The sequence below is a fragment of the Triplophysa dalaica genome, chromosome 1 (assembly GCF_015846415.1).
Source record: "Triplophysa dalaica isolate WHDGS20190420 chromosome 1, ASM1584641v1, whole genome shotgun sequence".
Classification (NCBI taxonomy): domain Eukaryota; kingdom Metazoa; phylum Chordata; class Actinopteri; order Cypriniformes; family Nemacheilidae; genus Triplophysa; species Triplophysa dalaica.
Genome location: NC_079542.1, coordinates 21,087,433 through 21,101,690, shown reverse-complemented (window position 1 = coordinate 21,101,690; position 14,258 = coordinate 21,087,433). Strand labels below are relative to the sequence as shown.

Sequence of the window (14,258 nt, the reverse complement as noted above, 5' to 3'; positions counted from 1 at the left end):
TCTGTTTCACATTCTACGCATTCATACTCCACCCTCAGATCACAAAATCCATGAGTGCTCCAGAGGAGTTGGGCGGTCTAGCCTCTCAGGTCACAGCTGACTACAATCAGCTGGCTATACAGGGACGTCTAGCTGCTGCTACTGCTGAGCCTGAGGAGGTAAATATCACATGGACCATCACTACCTGTCTCTTTCTCGCTCACACACTGACGCTTGCGCTGTTGATTGTAGATTGGGGTCCAGATAAAGACACGTGTGCAGGAGTTGGGGAACAGCTGCATTGTTCTCGTCCAGAAGGCTGGAGCGCTGCAGATCACTCCATCTGACTCGTTCACAAGGAGAGAGCTCATAGAGTGTGCACGAGCCGTGACTGAGAAGGTAGTGAGAAATACTAGCAAAACTATTTTCTTTAAATTTCTATATTTTCTAGAGTTTCTCTAGATCAAATAAAATCAAAATGACATTTTTAGAAAATTTGTGATTAAAAAAAATCTGACGTTACTACTATAGAGATGCGCGGATGAGCTAAAATGTCACCCGCAACCGCCGCTTCAAATAAATTATCCACCCGCCACCCGCCCGCATGTATAATTTTCTCTGATAAAGATATCCACACCTGATCATCACTTTAATTACTCGAAAACTTTGTTTTGATCATGATGTTATCAAATTCAGTGACGTTAGAACTAATCTGCCAATCTCTGAGGGTGAATTAATACGCTGATCGTAAAATGCTTTTAAAGGAACATTTATTTATAAAACAAAAGTTTGTCTTTGGCCAGATTAGCCTAGATTTTCTTAATAAAATAAAGGCTTTACTACCTTCAGACTTTGAATATCGCCATTTCTGTCACTGCAACACACAAACACACACGAATGACTGGATAACGGTACATTTTCTAGCACTGTCTATGTCTGCAAATGCTTAAATCTAATCCTTCGATTTAGCACACACATTATGTACCATATTCAAGGTCTTGTGGCTTTAATATACACACACAATGCCTCACCGTCGTTGCATATTTGCCTACATACCCAGCACTTGATTCATCCTCGTTAACCACTTCTCTAAAATGCTCACACACGGTACTTTTCTTTCTTTCTTTACTTCCTTTTGTTTTGTTTTTAATTTTCCCACCCTCCTGGATCCGTTTCGCCTCCATTTCAGCTGTAAGAAATGGACCCCCCTCTCTTCCACCGACACGCGCATATTGCTTTTAAAAGAGTGCAAATTAGTGTCTGCCTGATGAAAAATGCCTTTAAAACACATTCGTATTTTTAAAGAAATTAAGTTAATATTTATATATTTATACATCTACGCGTGACCCACCCGCAATTAATCAGAATGTATTTTTTTAGTACCCGACCCACCGGACCCGCAGATCATCCGCAGCGCCCGCGGATTTAACCGTCATCCGCGCATCACTAAACTATGATCAGTTCTGACTTCTATCTCTTTTCTACTCGTAAAAAACAAAACAAAAACTTAGCTCTTTATACTGAGACCAGCTATTTTTTGCACTTATGCTTTTTGTTGTCCTTATGTTGTTCCAATTGCTTCCATTTTTTACCTCATCTGTAAGTCGCTTTGGATAAAAATGTCCACTTAATGACTAGATGTAAATGTAAATGATGATATCTGTGTTTGTTTTAGGTGTCTATGGTACTCTCAGCATTGCAAGCGGGTAATAGGGGCACTCAAGCGTGTATCACTGCAGCCAGTGCAGTTTCAGGCATAATCGCTGACCTGGACACCACCATCATGTTTGCTTCTGCTGGTACACTAAACGCTGAGAATGATTCAGACTCCTTTGCTGACCACAGGTATATCACAAATGTATGACATCATGATCAACAACCTATAATAACAAACTTTATTACATAACTGAACAATCAAAACCAAGTAATTGTAGAGCTGTGACATTCTGAAGTCTGGACCATTACTATTCATGTTTAATAGATCACTCCGCTGCCTCTTTTCTCCAATTGACCTATCGGCAAGCCCCTCCCCTCGAACGCAGAGGAGCCAATGGCAGTTGAATATGAGTTGCACGAGGACTGGAACTCGGACAACTTTAGGTTTCAGTCCCATAGAGAAACATTGTGAGATTTGAAACTCTCATCGGTTTAAAGGTGTTTTATGCTACAAAAATGATAAAACGATGTGCCTGGGGTTCTTGCTTGTAACACTAATTCCAGGTGTCCTGGGAGCACGAGGAATGGAATTTATTTTATTCAATTTCCTAAACCCACAAAAAAAGAGCAAAATGTGAGCGCAGTAACCCGTTTCAACTCCAATCCCAGTGAAGAAAAAAAAGTTTATTTCCTGGTTGTCATACTTTCACAAAGCTATAGTTTCCAACTGCAGAGTGTTAATGTCATCTTGTGCTTAAGGAACGTATCTCTGGCTAAAACAAGTTAAGTTAATGAGTCCATGCTAACGTAAAAACTTAAATCGCCAACTGTTCTCACATAACGTACCGTACATTGTAGGTCATAAAGAAGGTCTTCATTTCAGTATATCTCTATATTAAAGTGGTTAAATATAAATGAATTTAATCTTACCCTGCTGTACATGAAGAGTGGATCCTAGATGTTGTTCTCTGCGACCGTGACTACCTTAACATGAGGCTTCTCCCGCTTGCATTGTGATCTGTAAACCCTAGCTTCAAAAATACATTTTAATCTCTCCGGCATATTTAATTCCCTCTTGAATTCTCCTCGACAAAGAAAGACATGAGGAACTCTGGTCGGTTGTCCGAGTTAGCAACAGTAACTAAGGGGGATGGGGCTTACCGATAAGTAAATTTGCTCATATAACAACGACTGGATGTGCATTATCCTTTACTTCATTTCCCCACTGTCTTTTCAGGGAGAATATTTTGAAGACGGCTAAAGCTCTGGTGGAGGACACCAAGAACCTTGTTTCAGGGGCAGCATCAAGTCAGGAGAAGCTGGCCCAGGCTGCCCAGTCCTCTGCCAAGACTATCACACAGCTTACAGACGTGGTGAAACTGGGAGCAGCAAGCATAGGTCCAGATGACCCAGAAACACAGGTGACATGGACAATAAACGTGGACTCTTAGCTGAGCTTGTGAACATTTAAAGTGTACATGAATGTCTTTACTAGAAAAACAGATTCATTGAATAATGTTAATGAAGACACAGTGTGCAACACAACAGTCTGGGGGCCTGGTTTAGAGAAATGGGAAACAAATACTAGTTACTATAGTAACCCGAAATGGAGAAATCTCAGAAATCCCCACCTGTAGTTAAAAACTTTGTCCCTCAAAACATACACAGAAAAAATAATAAATGTCATTCCATTCCAGTGTATGTTGAATTTCAACAAAATCAAACCTCAGGAGTGACATAAAGTCATCCAACAGCAATGTAAAAGACTGACAGGAACTGAATGACAAGACACAAGAAAACTGTAATAAAAACCGAGGTTATTACATAAGAAAAACATTTTTGATCTTCTACATGTAAATACATGTACAAATATTACTGCTGCTTTGCGTAAATGTAAACCTATTTTCTTTGCAGTATTTGCGGTATGAAAAACTACAGAGCATCTTTTCATCAATTTTCTTTTTCTGCAAATAATATTTTTTTATTTGAAATCGAGTAGAAATGTTGTTAGTAAATCGCAGAATTAAACACAAATGATTATTTGTGTTTAATATTAATAGTACATTCAGACAAACTGAAAATAATTTCTGCAGCTATATCTTAAATCATCAAATTGACTCCATTAAATTATTATGTTTATTTTTATTATATTATCATCAGTGTGTATAAAATTTCCTCATTCCACAAAACAGATTGAATATACCTCTAAAGCCATGCTTCATTTAGTGTACACACTAAGAAGATAACCCTTTATTAGAAACCCGAGAACATGTCTATGTGGTAGACATGGAGAAAGTGACGAGAACAGATGAGAAGCGAGTCAGTGACAGAAATTGATGGTCAGCCAGTCACATGTCTTCACACTGGCATGTGCATGTGTTATCTTTCATCTTCTCCAGGTTGTGCTGATCAACGCTGTGAAAGATGTTGCTAAAGCGTTGGCTGAGCTCATCAGCGCCACCAAGTGTGCAGCGGGGAAAGCAGCGGACGACCCCTCCATGTTCCACCTCAAGAGTGCAGCCAAGGTACAATCCCAAACTCTATTAATCCAACAGGTTTTATTTCTGTATAACGCAAATGTTATGCGAGCTGTTGTAAATGTTTTATTCATACGTCAAAGTGCACAAAACTTGGTTGAAATAGTCCAGATAGAAAGTTTAGCTGTTATTTTTCTAAACACTGTGTAATCCCCCAGTTGTCCCTCAGAAAGCTGACAGCTGGGCTGGGAATGTCTCCTAACTCAGATATCAGTAAGAGTGTTCTGGTGAGCAGCCTTGTGCCATTAATCAGATTAATTATTCAAAACATTAATCTGTGTTCTCCGTAGGCGACTTCCCATTGCACACTACAATCTGAACAACATGCTCTATTAATGGCGTAGATCTGCATGAAAGTCATTACTTCGAGTTTGAAGAAAATGTAACCTTAGCTTTAGTTTTGTTTTTACAAGAAATGTATGCAAAACTGTAAAATATGAGCAGGTGGTTTTGGAGTTATGGGATTCAATTATTCATAATCTGTGAATTTAAAGATGTATATGTTTACTTTTGTGAATGAGGTGTGATTCTATTAAATTAAAATTAATGTTGACAACAGACTTTGTGTAATCATCAAATATAATATGTAATAGATCTGTCTGTCTGTGTGTTCAGGTTATGGTAACTAATGTGACGTCTTTACTGAAAACGGTGAAGGCGGTGGAGGATGAAGCTTCAAGAGGAACCAGAGCTTTGGAGGCCACTATTGAGTGTATCAAACAGGAATTTACAGTAAGACAGAAACAATACATTTCTTTTACGATACACTGTTGTCTCGTATACCTTTATCTTTTTTAAGATTACTTTATTTGAACCAACAAAGCACTAGAGACACACATTTTACCATAACTATGTTGCCATTACTCAGTTGTTCCAGTCTAAAGAAGCCCCAGAGAAGTCAACCAGTCCAGAAGAGTTCATACGCATGACCAAGGGCATCACCACGGCAACCGCCAAAGCTGTCGCGGCTGGGAACTCTGCCAGACAGGAGGATGTCATCTCCACTGCTAACCTCAGCCGTAAGGTCATAGCAGATATGCTGACCACATGCAAGGTGTGTATGTGGGGTTTACTACTTTTGTCCGCGTAATAAAGAGTATATTACAAGTTGCTACCGTAATGGGCCCTATTTATATTTCAATTCAATCCGATATATGTAGTGCTTTTCACAATGTGCATTGTTCCAAAGCAACTTTACAGGAGAAAATAAGAAAAACACAGAAAAGGTTAAACACTGTACAGTGCATGGTGTTTCTTTCTTAGCAAGCAGCATATCATGAAGAAGTCAGTGAAGACGTGAGGAGCAGAGCTCTGCTCTATGGGACTGAATGTACTAAAGGTTACATAGAACTTCTAGAGCATGTTCTACAGGTATAACCACACAATCCACATAACACAATACTTAAAGAAACTTTTTTTTCTTCATTAAGACACCCTCAAGATGTTCCAAACCTATATACATTTCTTTGAAAGATATTTGGAAGAATGCTTGTATCCAAGCAGTTCTTGGCCACCTTTGACTACCACAGTAGAAATATTTTTAGAAATACAGGTATGAAATTACATGAGGGTGAGTTAATGATGATGATTTTTGGGTGAACTATGCCTTTAAATAGACAAAGGTAATGCAGTTGAACTCTATGCAGGTGTTATATGTAGAACTGTTTATGTACATGCATGTTCATTTTTTCAGGTCTTACAGAAGCCAACAGGTGAGCAGAAACAGAAGCTTGTGATATTCTCTAAACGGGTCGCTGCGGCCGTCACTGAACTGATTCAAACAGCTGAGGCCATGAAAGGTGAGAGAACCTTCACAACATAGCACACACACCTAAACACACATTCTTATTAAGTCTGTAAGTGTCGCCTGAAGATTTTCCTTGCTGAGTAAAGCTTCCTGTCTCTCCTGTTTTGCTCAAGATGAGGGTGAGTTATACACCTGTACTCTTTCTAATCTTTATTTGGAACCAAAAGATTTTCATGACTTTTGATTCTGTTTTTTGTACATTGTGTGCAAGGTACGTTTTAACATATTTAATACAGAGCGACTACGCCACCCTAGGACTTCGACAGGGACAATCAGAGTATGCTTGTGCTTAAACGAAACAGGTTCAATTCAGTGAATCAGCAGGAGACTTGGGTATAAAAATACAGTATATACTTTTATTAAAGTTAAAATATCCAAAGAACCATTAAAGAGCAAAGATTTAACAGTTCAGTATAGAGCAGTAGGTGGAGAAACAGAATGCAAAATGGACAACCTGCGTCATCAGACAAAATACAGGAGCCTGACAACAGGGGATATGGGCACAACTAGGCCCCCACGGCACATCATAATTGTTGCACCTGTGCAAAACACACTCACTCACACACGCACCACTGCACACAACACAGCACTCGTGAAGGAAGCACCACCACCAAAAGTCCACCCTGCCTTAGGCACTCACCTCCTGCAACCAAACAAAATGGAATTATAGTGTATTCTCAGAATAGCCACAACACCACTAACAAAACCTAGAAAAAATAGAAAGAAAAGGAAATAGGAATAATAATCACAAAATAATTAGGACAACTCAACAAAACACTATAATAGAAGAAGCGCTAATATAATTAGATTAGATTAGATTAGATTCAACTTTATTGTCATTACACATATACAGGTACAGTGTAACGAAATGTAGTTTAGGTCTAACCAGAAGTGCAATTAGCAAGTGCAGGATATACAGTGTGAATAAATACAGAATACAATATTAGGAAAATAATTTACGATGGGCATGTACTATGAAAATATGACAATCGGTATGTACTATGAACAATATATACAGAAGGCTATATACTGTGAACATTAATGTACAGGAGGTTATGAACAGATAACAATATAGACTATACAATAGTGCAAGTGACTTGAGTGTGCATTAGTTACAGACATTAGCTATTAAAGTTACAGTGCAGTAGATGAGTTAATGTGGTTATTAAAGGTACGGTGCAATACATGAGTAGATGCAGATATACAGTTACAGTGCAGTAGATGAGTTAATGCAGTTATTAAAGTTACAGTGCAGTAGATGAGTTAATGTGGTTATTAAAGGTACGGTGCAATACATGAGTAGATGCAGATATACAGTCACAGTGCAGTAGATGAGTTAAAGCAGTTATTGAAGTTATAGTGCAATAGATGAGTAGATGCAGTTAGTTATGCGATAGATGCAATAGATGAGTTACAGTGCAGTAGGTGAGTTAGTGCAGTTATTAAAGTTACAGTGCAGTAGATGAGTTAATGCAGTTATGAAAGTAGTCCATTAGTGCAAATGAGCATTCAGTGTAATGTTCCTGGTGTGCAAGTGAGCAGTATAGAGTGCAAATGATGCGTGTAAACAGTCCGGTAGAGCAGATACATGAAGTACTGGTATGTACAGTTCCGTCATGCATGGCAGCCCTGTAGTGCAATGTAAACATTGTAATAGCAGCATTAAGTTAAAGTTATGAGAGGTAGTGAAATCAGTGGGGAGCAGAGTTCAATAATGAAACAGCTCTGGGAAAAAAGCTGTTTCCTAGTCTGCTGGTTCTTGCCCGGAGGCACCTGAAGCGCCTACCGGAAGGCAGGAGAGTAAACAGTCTATGAGCGGGGTGAGAGGAGTCCTTGAGAATGCTGCGAGCTCGACGCAGACAGCGTTTCTTCTGGATGTCCTCAATGGAAGGGAGTGTAGTTCCTGTGATGCGCTGGGCTGTTTTCACCACCCGCTGCAGTGCCTTGCGCTCAGCAACAGAACAGTTCCCGTACCAGACTGTGACACAGTTGGTCAGGATGCTCTCTATCGTGCAGCGATAGAAGTTCACCAGGATAGTTGAAGACAGTTGGTTCTTCTTCAGTGTCCTAAGAAAGAAGAGACGCTGGTGAGCCTTCTTGACCAGGCATGAGGTGTTGGTGGTCCAGGAAAGGTCCTCCGAAATGTGGGTCCCCAGGAACTTAAAACTGGAAACACGTTCAACAGCCGTCCCGTTAATGTGGATGGGGTCGTGTGTGCCTCCTTTCGCCTTCCTGAAGTCCACGATGATCTCCTTTGTCTTTGAAGTGTTAAGGAGCAGGTTGTTGTTTGAGCACCATGTGGCCAGGTGCCGTACCTCCTCCCTGTAAGCAGTCTCATCGTTGTTGCTGATGAGACCAATCACTGTTGTATCGTCTGCAAACTTGATGAGGGAGTTAGATCCATTCACAGGCCTGCAGTCGAGTGTGAAAAGGGAGTAGAGAAAGGGGCTCAGTACGCAGCCCTGTGGTACACCAGTGTTGAGGGTGGTTGTGGTGGAGCAGATGTTGCCTAACCTAACAAGCTGAGGCCTGTTCGTCAGGAAATCCATAATCCAGTTGCAGGTTGTATTGTTAATGCCTAGGTTTCCAAGTTTGATGATTAGCTTGGAAGGGATGACGGTATTGAATGCAGAGCTGAAGTCTACAAACAGCATGCGTGCATAAGTGTCCTTATTGTCCAGGTGTGTGAGCACGGAGTGCAGCGCCATGGACACTGCATCATCTGTGCTCCTATTGCTACGGTAGGCAAATTGGTATGGATCCAGTGTGGATGGTAAACAGTCTTTTAGGTGTGACAGGACCAGCCGCTCAAAGCACTTCATAACAATGGGTGTGAGTGCTACAGGGCGGTAGTCGTTCAGGCATGTCGGGCTGGAATGTTTTGGAATGGGCACAATGGAGGTGGATTTGAAACATGCTGGAACCACTGCTTGGGCGAGGGACAGGTTGAAGATGTCCGTGAAGACCCCAGCGAGCTGCTCCGCACATGCCCTGAGTACGCGACCAGGGATGCCGTCAGGGCCAGCAGCCTTGCGCGCATTTATCCGGCTTAGTGCAGTGAAAACATCTGTGGAATTTACTGTGATGATTGGGTGGTCGGTGGAAGGTGTGAGCCTGGTGGCGGGTTCCTTATTGTCTCTCTCAAAGCGTGCATAAAAGTCATTAAGCTCGTTCAGAAAGGCAGCATCTGTGGTTATGGGGATGGAGTGGTTGGGTTTATAGTCACTAATGGCCTGGATGCCCTGCCACATGCGTCGAGGGTCAGAATTGGTAAAATGCTCCTCTAGCTTCAACTTGTAGCAGTGCTTGGCCTTTTTGATGCCCCTCTTCAGATTTGCCCTGGAAGTACTATAGGCCTGTGCATCACCTGATCTGAAGGCGGTGTTGCGTGCTTTCAACAGGAGGCGCACTTCCTTGTTCATCCATGGCTTCTGATTAGGGTATATGGTGATCTGCTTTTGAGTTGTGACACTATCAATGGTGGTATTGATGTAGTCCAATACAGAGGAGGTGTAGCTGTCAATGTCCGTGTGAGAGCCACTGGTGGCCTGAGAAGCAAACATACTCCAGTCTGTGTGTAGAAACCTTTCCTGGAGTGTGAAGTCTGCCCCCGCAGGCCACACCTTGATGGTCTTCATTGATGGCTTCACACGATTAATGAGAGGTGAATACTTGGGGGTGAGCAACAAAGAAAGGTGATCAGATTGACCTAGGTGGGGGAGGGGGGTTGCGGTGTAAGCTTCAGCCATGTTTGTATAGACATGGTCTAAAGTTGTGTTTCCTCTTGTGTGGCAGGAAACATGCTGGTGAAATTTAGGGAGCACTGTCTTTAAGTTTGAGTGATTAAAATCTCCCGCAACAATAAATGCAGCCTCCGGGTGAGCAGTCTGTTGTTTACTGATGGCTGCATGTAGTTCTTTCATAGCAAGCTTGGCATCAGCATCCGGTGGAATATAAGCTGCCGTTATAATGGTTGAAGTGAATTCCCGTGGCAGATAAAACGGTCTACATTTAACCATGAGAAACTCAAGGTTAGCCGAGCAGTGTCTCCCGACAATAACAGAGTTCGTGCACCAAGCTTTATTGACATAAATGCACAGTCCACCTCCTCTTGTCTTACCGGATTCCTCTGCCGTTCTATCCGCCCGGTGTGTGTTGTAGCCCGCTAACTCAATAGCGTTGTCCGGTATGCCGCTGTGTAGCCATGTTTCCGTGAAGATTATGACATTGCAGTTCAAAAGTCTTTTGTTGTTGATGATGCGGAGTCGAATCTCATCCATTTTGTTCACTAATGATCGTACATTAGCAAGGAAAATGCTGGGTAAAGAGAGCCGGTGTGGTGTTAGCGTTAGCTTAGCTCTTAGCCCACCGCGTTTTCCCCGCCTCTGTTTACGATCTCGACGCCGCCGGCGAGCACTTCCGCCGGGCCGTGTGGGGTGCGTAGCATCGGAGGTTTTGACGATCTCAGGGACGAGTTGAATGTTACTGATATAACTTCCGGGAATGCGCAAACCGATATCCAAAAGCTCATGCCGGGTGTACGTTGTGAATGCACAACTGTTCTTAACGAACAGGCCCGAGATGAGCAAGAAAAACACTATATAATTGCTAAAACTGGAGAGACGCTGAGCCTCGCGATGTTCACGCGCCGCCATCTTGGTCTTAAAAATTAACCAATGTTAATCAAATTAATGCGGTAATAAATAAACAAAAATAATGCACAACAAGAAATAATAAAAATAAAACTCCCGCTCGTTTTTAATAAGAGGGGGGAAGAACAACAAAAAAAAGTTCAAACACACAGGCATGGTCTAAAGTACAGTCAGGCGCAAAAAAATAACAATTTAATTCAGACTAGGCAAAAGCGCCTCTGAAAAATGATTTCCACGTCGCCCCCCAGCAGTACAGGAGCTAATCGCCCACAAAGACCCGACAGATCTGGCTGTAACAGAGTTATCATTTAGACAGATCAGGAAACGTAACATATATGTGAAGTAATAATCAAAAATTTTATTTAAAACCACAAACTGTAAGATCTTCTAAAACCCAAACACTCGGGTAAACAACATGCTGGAAATCTACAGGCTCGTTCAGTCTATCTGGGATCAATGTATTCACTGGAGGAACAAGAACCGTTAAAACACAACAGATCAGTTGTGACGCAAAACTGTACTGCTTATTTATAAAAAAACGTCTTAAAAAGACCCTTTGCAACCTTTCCACTTACCTACAGTGGGACAACGTCGACCAAATGCCAGCTATAAGGTCTTCTTCAACGTTCCTTTCTAAAAGAGGCTGTACCACCCCACAACGGAATTTATACATTAAAGGACAATAAATTACCAAAACCACCAAATCATGTCTACACCGGAAAAGCTTTGCTGGTCCTATCACAATTGCACCCAATGTAGTTTGATTCCTGCATGATGCTGGTTCTTTTAAGTCCTTTGCCACATTTCAGTTGTGTTTAATACAATGGCATGCTGAATTTGCTTTGAAAGCCATCATCCATTTCCATTTTATTCTTTGTATCCCACCATTCACAACATGCATGATCTCTGAAATTTTGCCACATGTTTATTTCATGTGGCATGTAACCTTTGTGTCCAGGCCTTGGTGAACAGCATTTCAATGTGTGTTTTTTGGGTTTAGGCACAGAGTGGGTGGACCCTGAAGATCCCACAGTGATTGCAGAAACGGAGCTATTGGGAGCTGCGGCCTCGATTGAAGCAGCGGCTAAGAAACTTGAGCAGCTCAAACCAAGAGCCAAACCAAAGGTGACAGGCTTTTTCTTCATTGTACGAATTGGACCTCATCTCAGTGTGTGTAGTAACACTTGAAAGTCAGAAGATGGCAGAGTGAACTTGAATTCTGTAATGACATAAACTGAGCTCTTCATGATTTTCACAGCAAGCCGATGAGAGTTTGGACTTTGAAGAGCAGATTCTTGAAGCAGCCAAATCCATCGCCGCCGCGACCAGCGCCCTAGTGAAATCAGCATCAGCAGCTCAGAGAGAACTGGTAGCCCAGGGCAAGGTGAGAACGTCCATGAAACCATGATTCATGTGAATCTTTAACTCAAAACACCTGGTTGGGTAGTAAATGGTTTATCAGCCTTAAGCTCTTCTTTGACTCCAGCTGGGGTTAATAAACTCATTATCTGTATATACATCTTCTTTATCTTCACATATCTCTTTTTGAAGGTGGGAGCTATCCCTGCAAACGCTGTAGATGATGGTCAGTGGTCTCAAGGATTGATCTCAGCTGTAAGTTCTGAGACTTATATATTGTTGAGATTTTGTTGTCTTAGTCATATCTTTATGCCTGCTGTTCTCTCACGGTTAAAATGAGTAACTGTATTCTGTCACAGGCCCGGAGGGTTGCTGCCGCCACCAGTAACCTCTGTGAGGCGGCGAACGCGTCTGTTCAAGGCCACGCCAGTGAAGAGAAGCTCATCTCCTCTGCCAAACAAGTGGCTGCTTCCACTGCACAACTGCTGGTGGCTTGCAAGGTCAAAGCTGATCAGGATTCAGAGGCCATGAGGAGGTTACAGGTACATGAACAATTATATTTGCTTAAATGCTTAAAAATACAACCAACACCCAATAATGTGTTATTTGTAGGCTGCAGGCAATGCCGTGAAACGTGCCTCTGACAATCTGGTTAGAGCTGCCCAGAAAGCTGCTTTCAACAAGGCCGATGATGATAATGTGGTGGTCAAGACCCGGTTTGTTGGAGGAATTGCTCAGGTAAGATTTACACACAGTAACAGTTAGACGGTAATAATAAAAATGTATATTGTTCTTCTCTACATTTACCTCTATAAGTTGTTTCAATTGTTGCTATCTGCTGCCTCTCTGGTCCAGATTATTGCTGCTCAGGAGGAGATGTTGAGGAAGGAGAGGGAGCTCGAGGAGGCCCGGAAGAAGCTGGCACAGATCAGACAACAGCAATACAAGTTCCTCCCAAGTGAACTCCGAGAAGACGATTAATAAACATAATTCAACATTTAACACCTCCACCTGTTAATGAGAAGTTGTCTGCCATGATGTTTGCCTGCATATGAAGACATCCATCAGAGTCCATACAATGCCTACGACCTAGATTGTCAATTTTGAAGTATTTATATGGAAGACATTTGAAATGTCTCATTTACATTGAAGATGTTTCCTCATCATGCATCTAACAGAAATATAAAGACGTTTGGATTTTTGGCCTGAAGTTTGTGCATGAAGATTTCAGAAACTGTTAGGAGACACATTACTGCGACACAGCAGGGATGACACGTTCGGATTGGAGTGACAAGGTCCATCTCAGTGATTAAAATAAAGACACTTTTTCAGACACTTTGTCTGCAGTGTTCAGTTTACTTCTTTTCTTAAAGAAGAGAAGCCAACAGCCTTTAACTCCAGTTGAATGTTTATCCTTTGTAAATTTGAAAGGGTGAAATACATGTTAATGCTTTGCTGTTGTTCCACTAAAGTATACAAATAAAAGATATTTATGTAGACAAACCAATGTGTGTAAATGTCCAGTGTAATACAAAACCACTCTTAACGCTAAGAGTTTTAATTACATCAATGACTGGTTTCTTGCTACCCATTGCCTTTTAAGAATATTCCCCTAGATTGTGTGTATACACAGCTGGATAATATGTGGAGAATATAGTTCATAAAAATGAAAGACTTCTTCCTTAGAAGTACTGTAGAAGTTCTACCCCTTAGATCTTAAACACGACCTAAAAGAATAAACGCAAATACTGAATGAATTTGTTTAAATATAATTAAAATATTGTGCATATATGTGATCACATCCTTCACTTCTCCTCATAAAGGTGCATTATTTACACTAAAAATAATTGATTTTTTTGGAATTTTCCACGTAAAATAACCGTTTCTTATCTATTTCTGCTTTATTTTTTATATGCATATGACATAGTCAAAACCCCTATTTTTCTTTTTTTCTGTTTTTTTAACGAGATTAATGTTTTTACGGTTTCTTTTTGAAATAATGTTAAAAACTAATACAATTACAGAAAAGGACACATTCACATGAAAAATGGGGAAATAATTTTATATATATACTTGTATCCTACATTTTTACAGGAAAAAAATATATTTTACGGTATATTTATATTTTTCCCAGTTTACAGAAAATTTCCATTTTCTGTATGTATTTTTTTACTGTGTACCTTCTGTACTTTTTCCGTTCATCATTCGACGGTTTTTGTTTTTAGTGTGATGATGTAACTGATAATTTTGCCTTTCCCCTTTGTGCAT

The 14,258-nt window shown here is 40.9% G+C and overlaps 1 protein-coding gene across 1 annotated transcript in view; it reads left to right on the top strand.

Annotated features, from left to right (window-relative positions):
- tln2a (talin 2a) overlaps positions 1-13,493 on the top strand; it is a 49,244-nt gene extending 35,751 nt beyond the window's left edge. The window contains exons 44-58 of the mRNA XM_056748787.1: positions 39-158; positions 232-378; positions 1,655-1,824; positions 2,873-3,056; positions 4,035-4,160; positions 4,788-4,904; positions 5,041-5,226; positions 5,436-5,543; positions 5,866-5,971; positions 11,632-11,756; positions 11,890-12,015; positions 12,183-12,245; positions 12,350-12,532; positions 12,603-12,728; positions 12,846-13,493. Coding sequence (XP_056604765.1) covers positions 39-158; positions 232-378; positions 1,655-1,824; positions 2,873-3,056; positions 4,035-4,160; positions 4,788-4,904; positions 5,041-5,226; positions 5,436-5,543; positions 5,866-5,971; positions 11,632-11,756; positions 11,890-12,015; positions 12,183-12,245; positions 12,350-12,532; positions 12,603-12,728; positions 12,846-12,971 — 2,013 coding nt within the window. The 3' untranslated portion in view covers positions 12,972-13,493. The remainder of the gene's footprint in view (positions 1-38; positions 159-231; positions 379-1,654; positions 1,825-2,872; positions 3,057-4,034; positions 4,161-4,787; positions 4,905-5,040; positions 5,227-5,435; positions 5,544-5,865; positions 5,972-11,631; positions 11,757-11,889; positions 12,016-12,182; positions 12,246-12,349; positions 12,533-12,602; positions 12,729-12,845) is intronic.
- Positions 13,494-14,258: the final 765 nt, after the last annotated feature.